The sequence below is a fragment of the Gymnoscopelus microlampas genome, assembly GCF_963454915.1.
Source record: "Gymnoscopelus microlampas genome assembly, chromosome: 17".
NCBI lineage: Eukaryota > Metazoa > Chordata > Actinopteri > Myctophiformes > Myctophidae > Gymnoscopelus > Gymnoscopelus microlampas.
Window position 1 is genome coordinate 28,929,954 of NC_139954.1, and position 10,307 is coordinate 28,940,260.

A 10,307-nucleotide genomic window follows, 5' to 3' on the forward strand; every position below is an offset into this window, starting at 1 on the left:
GTCTCCGTGGATAGCAGCAGAGCCTGCAGAAGAGCCCTCTAAGGTTCCTTTCACCATTCTTCACGGAGTCTGTGTACCACGGCTAGCACCTCCACCATGGCCACCTCTGTGCTCATGGTCACCTGCCCCTCCGATGCCACCGTCTGCTCGGGGGCCAACTGCCTGGTTCCTCCCAGCAACTACAACGCCATCCTGAGCCTGGTGCTGAGCGTGGTGCTGACGGTCATGCTTGCCATGGTGATGTTCGCCATGGGCTGCACCGTGGATGTCCACAAACTGTGGGGTCACATCAAGAGGCCGTGGGGGATCTTCATCGGGTTCCTGTGCCAGTTCGGCATCATGCCCTTCACAGCCTTCGCCCTGGCGTTGGCCTTCAACGTCATGCCGGTCCAGGCCATCGTCATCATCATTATGGGCTGCTGCCCCGGAGGTTCGAGCTCCAACATCATCTGCTACTGGCTGGATGGAGACATGGACCTCAGGTGAGACATGATGGACTGAGAGGAGGAAGGGAAACATCAAGTGCCCAATGGTCCAATTGACATTTTCATTGGATCATATTTTGTTGTCTGACTGGTTGGCTGTAACTGTCCCTGCATGGATGCCTGACTGACTGGTTGTGTCTGTGAGGTCAGCCGTATGTTCCCTCAGCTTAGGGTTTGGGTTAGGCTTAATATGGTTAACAATTGGGCTGAGAGAACATAGGCTTTGTTCAGATTGCAAGGAAAATTACATTACAGTCATTTAGCAGACGCTTTTATCCAAGGTGACTTGCAATAAGTGCATTCAACATAGGTAGGCAAGGAAACTACTAATCACCAGAAGTCTTAAGTGCATTCTCTTCTAAAACAAGCACCTAAGAGTATACCTAGCGCTAAGGTAAAAGTGCAATATATCAGCTACCTACTTTCTGTTTTGTGTCTCATATCTGATCTTTAGGACTGACTGTCCACACTGTTATCATATCTGATCTTTAAGCGTGAATGTCCACACTGTTATTGTAAGTGATCAGATTTGTGTATTCAGACATCATCGACCTATCTGCATTGGTTGCTGTGGTAACGACCTAACAACATAGGCGTGAGTAATGCTTAACTTATACTGTCGTAGTACACTTGTAAAAAAAAAAACGAGTTAAAGGCTGTGAGCTTTTAGATGGGGAACTTTTGGTTATGTGACATTATAATTCAGGCTTCGGTGTCCGAGTGTCCAAACTGAGCCACATCTGTAAAAGATGTGAATCACATTTCAAACCATCTAGGAATATGGTTCAAATTATGTTTCCATGTGTTTTTATTTATTATTAATATAATTGTTAATAATAACACTAATACGTATTATCACTGGGTGGCTGACTGGTTCATTGTTACTGTTACTGGTTGGCTGACTGTTTGGCTCGCTGGCAGTGACTGTGGGTTGTTGACTTTTTGTAGGCTGCCTGAATTAATGTGTGATTGAATACTTGGTTGACTCACTAATTACTGTAATTACTGTAAAGTACTAATTCATGTTTAATACAGCTAAGGAACAAACATCCTGTTTGTCTAAACGGAAATGATTGGCCCTGCTTAATGGCATGTTTAATTGGATTAGTTTAATGTCATGTTTAATTGGATTAGTTTAATGGCATGTTTAATTAATTGTAGTTCACTCACTCCATCCTAAGATATTAAGCATTGTGATTGCAAAGCCTTTTGCCCATGAAACCTATTATGAATACAATATTACCTTTATTTTATTTTATTTATAATATGAAAAAAAAGGGGTCTGTAAATATTTTTGCCTGAATATATTTTGAATGATGACATGTGTGTCCATGTACCCATTGTGTGTCCTCAGCATCAGTATGACAGCCTGTTCGTCCATCTTGGCCCTGGGTATGATGCCCCTGTGCCTCCTCATCTATACCAGCGTCTGGACCTCCTCAGACACCATCCAGATCCCTTATGACAGCATAGGTAAACATGTGACACAGTGCCTTATTACACCATACAGTAGGTAAAGACATGCCATACTCGCAGTCCCAGAGGTATGAAAACCTAGGCCAATTTTGTAGTTTGTTTTCCTGTGCAGGTTAAAAAATACAGAAGGGTAAAAACATGGCAGCCTTACCTTACCTTATGACGGCCCGAACCCTAATGGACCTGTGAAATTTGTTCTGAAATACATTCTAAGATCTGATTTGTTTCGAGATATTATAGAACTGACCCCGACTGTCGGGTATTATATGGACCTGAAAATCCTAATAATTACATTTGCTGTTAAAATGCAATTTCACGGGCGCTCAAGCGTCTACACAATCAAAATTGGCTTGTGTTCGGGGAAGGAAAGCCGGGCAGGATGGGTGATCACTGCACGTAATCTTATGGGCATCAAAATATAAAAATGTATTTCTATTCTGGGTACTCTAGTTGATATTATACAGTATATGAATTTGAAATGTGATAATGTTTAGTTATGATGAGGCAATGATGAACTGTAGCTTTCATATATATATATATATATATATATATATATATATATATATATATATATATATATATATATATATATATATATATATATATATTACAAAGGCTTTTAGAGCATTTTTATATAATTTGTGTTATGTCATGTGTTGTTGCTGTTTTTACTATATTGCCATTTTTATTGACTATAACTACAATTATTTTATTGCCTGTAAAACACAAAGCTGTAGAAATAAAGTTCATCAATGTATAACAAGCAGTGTGGAAATGAGTACTCTGTGTGTGTGTGTGTGTGTGTGTGTGTGTGTGTGTGTGTGTGTGTGTGTGTGTGTGTGTGTGTGTGTGTGTGTGTGTGTGTGTGTGTGTCAGGTATCACTCTGGTGTCTCTACTTGTTCCTGTCGCTCTGGGAATTTACGTGAAACACAAGAAACCTGAATATGCCAAGAAAATCCTCAAGGTAAGCACACACACACACACACACACACACACACACACACACACACACACACACACACACACACACACACATAGTGCTCAATAGATTGGCCAATCTCTCTGAAATTGCACATGGGTATGTGTGTGCTGTATACTTGATGTCTGTCTGTGTGGATACAGTGTTACAGAACAGTATGTGTGTATACCATATCGTCACTGACGTACTGTATGTACGTAAATATATTGAACTAATATATATGACTAAATGCGTGTGCATATGTTTAGGTGGGTTCCATCGTGGGCTTTGCTCTCATCATCCTCATAGCGGTGGTGGGGGGGGTGCTGTATCAGTCGTCCTGGACCATCGCTCCATCGCTCTGGATCATCGGCGCCGTCTACCCGTTCATCGGCTTCGGACTGGGATTCTTACTGGCCCGCTTCGTAGGCCAGCCCTGGTACAGGTAGGACCACATGAATATCGTTGCTGTCGGGTGGAAACCTTGTATCTTAAAAACTGTTAAAAAATAGCAGATCTACTTCTTATCTACTATTTATTTTTAAATGTAAATTCTTAGATGTCTTTATTTTATCTATGAAATTCTTTAGATTTTTTTTTATGTAGGAAACAGTAAAAATAGCATATTTACTTGCGACCCATGAAAATGGGGCCGCAGCCCACAAATGGGTCCCGGACTCCCGACCCACTGTTTTGGAAACTCTAATCAACACTGCTGCCTCACACTCATACTCGACCACATTAACATGGTGTTTCTCTGGTGGTGTTGTCAGGTGTCGTACCATCGCCTTGGAAACGGGCTTCCAGAACTCCCAGCTATGCAGCACCATCGTCCAGCTGTCATTCTCTCCAGAGGAGCTGGAGGTCATGTTCGCCTTCCCTCTCATCTACAGCATCTTCCAGCTGGCAGCGGCGCTCGTCGCTGTGGGAGGTGAGAGCTTCATTTACACCAGTGCTTCTCAAATATTTTCATGTCAAATGCTGTTTGGCCGTTGTGTTTGAAAATGTTTTGTGCCAGGGACCCCCATACAAGACTTTTTCTTTTTACCCATGTTTTCCCCAATCAGTCACTATAATTTACAATTTAGGCATTTAGCAGACGCTCTTAATCCAGAGTGGCTTACAGTAAGCAAGGACAACACAAGGTAATACATCAAATGCATAGAAATAGTCATCTAGGATCATAAGTAAACCAAGAACCTACAATCAGTCTAACAGTAGAATATCCAAAAAAATCTAAATAATAATCTGTACATTGAAAACACACTATAGGATGCCAGGTCAACAATGACCTGGCTTAATTACCCCCCAGTCCCCACACACACTTCTGTGTGTTGTCACTGCTGTGGTATTCTACTGGCTCACCTGCCAGTGAGGAGCCCCCACCGGGAGGACGCAGAGCCTTCGTCGTACTCCTCCCGCCCAACATTCCCTGCTGACAGGTGCCGCCCCAGCCCGTAGGACGTACAGTACTTGCAGTGACAAATATCACCCTCCCCTCCCGGCTTCCCTCCCCCGAACATGAGCCAATGGACCCTTCGCTAAACCCCACCCCAAAAGCGATTGTCCAATGCCAGCTTAGCAACCGTTGTTAGCCTGGCACAGGTCTGGCAAACTTTCGTCACCTGCCATAGCTGTCAATGTTATTTCGCCCGCACACACACACAATCATTTGCAACATAATAGCAAGAACAGGAATACCACGATAACGCTATGGTGACTATGAACCAGCAACAGATTCCACTTATCCACAACTGGAGGGTTCTTTTCCCAAGCTGAAATCTGCGCTTAAACTGGAAGGCTATGGCTGTGCCTGAGTTGTTGAACACAGCTTAACGTTGGGAAAGTTACACGACTCACTCGCCCAGGTGGTGTCAATGATACTAATCACCGTAATCGTAACACAATTCAGAATCCCAGCGCTGCCTGTTTCGAATTCCGCACGTTAAAGTATATTCATTCATTTGTTCGTCTATTTATTAACTGCTACTGTAGTCTTACCCTGCGGTACATGAAAACTCCTGTTACAATCATGGATCAACTTCAACCTGGTGTTTGCACTTTCTCCATTTACGGTCCGTACATCTATATAAACGTTCAGATTTCAAAATATAAATTGCTTATGCTATGGCCACGGATGTTAAAATTATGCACGGGACTCTCAAAAGTACCCGTATATTCTGTGTTGTTCAATAAAAAGCATTTTAATCCGATCGGTGGCCATTTTCTCATAGAGTTATAATGTATCAGAGTGCAATACACCTACCAACCGATAGGGTCGCTTAGTTGAACGCATATGGAGAAAATGGCCACCGATCAGATTAAAATGCTTTTTATTGAACAAACACGGATTATACGGGTACTTTTGAGAACCCGTACATAAATGTAACATCCGTGGCCATGGGATAAGCACTTTATATTTGAAATATGAACGTTTCTGTAGATGTACGGGCCGTAAATGGAGACAGTGCAAACACCAGGTTGAAGTTCATCCATGACGGTCGAGACAGTCGACCGTCGTGTATCCATGGCTATTACTCCCTCTAACATTTCCCGTGTTTTTAGTTTATTGAAATAATGTCATGCACATTTGTCCAGTGCATAGCCTACTGCAGGCCTTGTTGACTAGATTTAGAAGAGATTTTGAAGCTCTTGCTGCTGAAATGATCGATTATTTTTAAGGAGAAAAGCCGTCATTTAACATGCAAGTCAATGGGTGAGAAGCAAAGTTTGCCAGGCGCTGCCAGGCCTGGGTGTGACTAACTTCCCACCACCAGTCACAGAGTGGAGTGGGTGGGGCTTAGCGAAGGGTCCATTGTGTTCATATAGACGCTTGACAAAGCCGGATGCAAACCCCTAGGCTACCCCTAAAATAACATATGGTTAATTGAAACAATTGCTGTTTTGACTTCACAGTCCATTTACTGTATGCTACTTAGAAAACCTATTTTATTTCCCCAAATCTATTATTTTATTAAATCAATGATTGTGAATAATCAATTGAATCGATTAGTTTAACTATTGCACCCCTACATGCATGCATGAACCTGAGTCTCTCCTTCATAAATGTGAGACAAACTGCTTAATTGCTCAAACATATTCAGACTGAGGTCTGTTGTACTGAGTCATGGTGCTCTCTTTCCCAGGCTACCAGGTTTATAAGAGGCATTACAATAAGAGCTTACCTGAGAGGGACAGTGAGTGGGATGCAGGGGAGGCTGGTGACGGTGACATCATCAAGCAGAAGGAGGAACTCGCCCTGGAGAATGGAGGCTTTGTCCCAGATGAGAACGGCAACGCCAAAGAGAAAGCGAATATTAGCAACACTGAGCTGTGAAACGGGACCATGCCACAGACACACAATGCTGTCCTCTGCAGGCCGTATACGTGCACGGCAGGCCCTGCCCTTATCTGACTTTAAAACCCCATTATTTCTGCTATAAAATTGAGAAGACTGTCTTTCTGTTTGTCTACATCTGTTTCTCTCCTCAGTGGATTGGTCATTCAATCTGAAAGTGCACATGGGCATTGAGCAATGGCATAGGCAGGGACTGAAGGGACTTCCCAAATTTAAGCTGTTCATTACACATTTTGGGCAAGTCTGCATGGAGTTGTGGCGCAAGCATCCCTGGATTCTATTGACTTAGCAGATTGAAAATGACAGGGTTCTTGAAAGGAAACAGAAAAATGAGTGTATATGTTTCAAAAGAAATGGACCAAAGGTATGTTATGATTTTTTTTAAATTAACGTCACTATTCTGTGATTCACCCAAAAAAACGAATTTCCATCTTCTGTCCCTGTGCAAGTTTGTGCATTTTAATTCATTTATATTTCATATGTGTTTTATTTATTTTTAACCATTCAAAAATATATTCTCACATATTTCCCTACAAATATATTTCTTGGCCATTGTTTGTATATTTTGAAATGTATGACACTTATTTTTTTTCAAGGTATGTGTTGTGCACGACATTTGTATATGTATGTGTCTTGTATTGTACTTATTTGAAATTCATACCTCATGAATGAATATTATTAGATGTCATGGAAGGATAATTGTGTCAGGAAGGTTTAGGATTCTGTATTTCTGTGTGTATTTCAATATATTCTCTGCTTGGCCATGGGTAAGTTTGAAGGAACTGGAATCACAACTCTTTATTTATAATCTGTATTCTTACCTTAGCTAATTTATTAAGTCCTTTGTATTGGGTGTGGGTTACATGTTTTGGTTCACTTTTAGGCATTTTCTGTATTTTAGTATGCATGTTAATAGGATAACATTTGCAATAACCACTTGAACCCTAGCTATTCTGGGGTAAACATTTGGTGATAATAGAAAAATGAGATTGTCGGTTGCCTATTTTCACTAAAGAGATTTGGTGTACAGGGAAATATTAGAGAACCTAGTATAGCCTATAGCCCTGGGGGATCCCGGTGACAGTATAAGTAGGCCTATACAGGTTTAAGTGGATGAAGTGCATTTGTTTGCAGTTAAGACCAAGATCAAGGAATTGGATCGGTTTTAATTTGCTTTGACTCTATTACAAGTTTGCATTTTCTCGCGTTTTCGGGACTGTGATACTATTTTATGTTTCAAATATTTTTATTGTGAAGCACAAGTTATGGTTGTACATTTAGCTTCCTTTTTTTTTTTAAACAAAAACAAACAGACATAAACACAAAACAGACAGGTAACATGAAAAAAAAAAAAAAACTCAAACTTAAGCAAAAAACAAAGGGACCCTCCCGCCTCCCCTCCCCCTCCCCAGAAGTGCTGCCCCAGATTACGTGCGACACGGGTCATCCACAAGGATTAGCCTTTCAACCTTTAAGAAAGGAGACTAAAGGCTTCCAAATCTTTTCAAAATCTTTCAGTTTATCTTTGAGTATATATCTGATTCTTTCTAAATGTAAGGACTCTGTCATCTCGTTGAGCCAGAGTTTGATTGTGGGGGTCTCTTTCTTCTTCCAAAATAAGAGTATCAATTTCTTTGCAGCAATAAGGCCGTATGAAAGAAGGCGTTGTTGAGGTAGTTGTAGTTTCTTCATCCCTTCTGATACCCCCAGGATGACTAACACTGGGTCTGGATCTATCTCTACCTCTAGTATATTGGAAAATAGTCTGAATATCTCTATCCAGAAATTCTGTAGGTTGGGACACAGGGCATAACTGTGCAGTAGAGTTGCATCTGCTGATTTGCACTTATCACATTGGGGGGAGGTGTCTGGGAATATTTTGTGTAATTTTACTTTTGAGTAATGTAACCTATGTAATATTTTGAATTGTATTAAACAATGGCGTGCATTAATCGAACAAGTATGTATGTATTCCATACTGCTATCCCAGATGTCTTATTTTACACGATGACTTCTCTCATTTTCAATTTCTTAGCAGTTACTGTAGCTTGTTGTATATCTCCTGCTGCAAACAAAACATTTTACACTGAACAATTTAACATAATATGTTTTAAAAACTTTTTTTGATACATACTGTACCCAGAATACTCAATAAACATAACATTTTCAAAAACATGCCATGAACATATTTTAATGAATCAAACCTTATGTTAAGCAATTTGTATGCTAGAGCATCTTTTTTAAATGTATTTTTATCCCACGATTTTGCAAGCCAGTGGAATCAGTCAAGAATTGATTGATTGATTGATTGATTGAATATTTTATTAGACAGAAATGTAAAAACAGCACAAGTACAGTCAAACACTTTGTCTAAAAGGATTTCACCAAAAAGGTCCTTGCGGTCTTGTTTCCATTGGGGTCCTAGGTATTCAATATCATCACAATATAAAAACACTATATGTACAGAGTAGGAAAGGGGGGGGGGGGGTGAGGGAGAATGAGGAATGCATGTCAAATAACTTGATTACAAGGCGCTCGGGTGGCGCAGTGGTAAAGTCCCTGCCTAGTGCCCACCACCTTGGAGGTTGTGGGTTCTAATCCACAACCTCCGTGTGGATCTAATTCCTCCCGGTGGGGGCTCCTCACTGGCAGGTGAGTCAGTAGGATACAACAGCAGTGACAACACAGAAATGTGTGTAGGGAGGAATTCATTGGCATAATGACTAAATTGGGATAAAAAAAATGATTGGCTGCTCAAGGCTACTGTGGATATGTATGCTTGAGATTGACACAGTGGTTCTTACTTATCATGTTCACTTGTGTGCTATTCACTGAAAGATTAGATAAAGGTAAAAGTGCCAGGTAAATGTTGGAAAAAAGATCTGGCTGGATTTGAACCGGAATCCTTCTGGTTGCAAGCCCTGCATCTAAACCACTGCACCACAATGGTTCATACTTATGCTGTTCACTGCGTGGTCTTCAATGAAAGATTAGATAAAGGTAAAAGCCAAAGTTTGTACTTTTCCCCCTTTAAATGTCCATTGCCGCATTGACAATGCATTAAGCGCTTAAAGTTAAATACCTCCAAAACTACAAATGATTTCAAAGAAAACATCTCAAGCATGCATGTCCACAGTAAGGTGGAATTCTTGAACTGTGAATAGAGTTTCTAGGTAAAAGTATTTTTTTGAGGTCCCAAAATCTTCCATCGACCTCCATTATAAATCTCTGAACTTTTAAAAGAGTACTATTCTAAAACAATGAAACATTTCAAAGATCCCTTTTCAGGCAAACATGTCCACAGTAAGATGAACATTTTAAAGTATGAATGAGGTTACTAGGCGTAAGTATGTAGTTGTAAGCCTGCCTTTAAATGTCCATTGGGTCACTACCGAAACGAAAGTTAAATCCGAAATAATCACTAAGTGTGGAGGCCAAAAAAAAAATTGTTCCCTCAAAAACCTGTTAGGAGTACGTTTCAGGCAATTGAAAGTTGATTGGTAGTGACTTTTTTTTTGGTCCCTAACATTCATCGAGCTCTGGACTTAGTAATTTTTTTTCCGTTGCGGTAGTGACACAATGGTGTCACTACCGAAACGGAAAAAAAATTGTTCCCCCAAAAACCTGTTAGGAGTACGTTTCAGGCAATTTAAAGTTGATTGGTAGTGACTTTTTTTTTGGTCCCTAACATTCATCGAGCTCTGGACTTAGTAAAAAAAATTCCGTTTCGGTAGTGACACAATGGTGTCACTACCGAAACGAAAAAAAAAATGTTCCCCCAAAAACCTGTTAGGAGTACGTTTCAGGCAATTTAAAGTTGATTGGTAGTGACTTTTTTTTGTCCCTAACATTCATCGAGCTCTGGACTTAGTACATTTTTTTCCGTTTCGAAAAAAAATTACTAAGTCCAGAGCTCGATGAATGTTAGGGACCAAAAAAACGTAAGCCAACTTTGAATAAATTGGCTTACGTGTTATGTTATGTGACTTCAAAATATATATTTATTGTCCTGTATTATGACTACAACAA

At 40.4% G+C, this 10,307-nt stretch overlaps 1 protein-coding gene across 1 annotated transcript; it reads left to right on the forward strand.

Moving 5' to 3' along the window:
• Window positions 1-96: 96 nt before the first annotated feature.
• Window positions 97-6,257, forward strand: slc10a2 (solute carrier family 10 member 2; the record flags this gene model as incomplete). The annotated part of the gene is made up of 6 exons (XM_084084226.1): window positions 97-482; window positions 1,840-1,958; window positions 2,838-2,926; window positions 3,190-3,365; window positions 3,694-3,851; window positions 6,067-6,257. 6 exons carry the CDS (start codon window positions 97-99, stop codon window positions 6,255-6,257), a joined length of 1,119 nt encoding a protein of 372 aa, XP_083940352.1.
• Window positions 6,258-10,307: the final 4,050 nt, after the last annotated feature.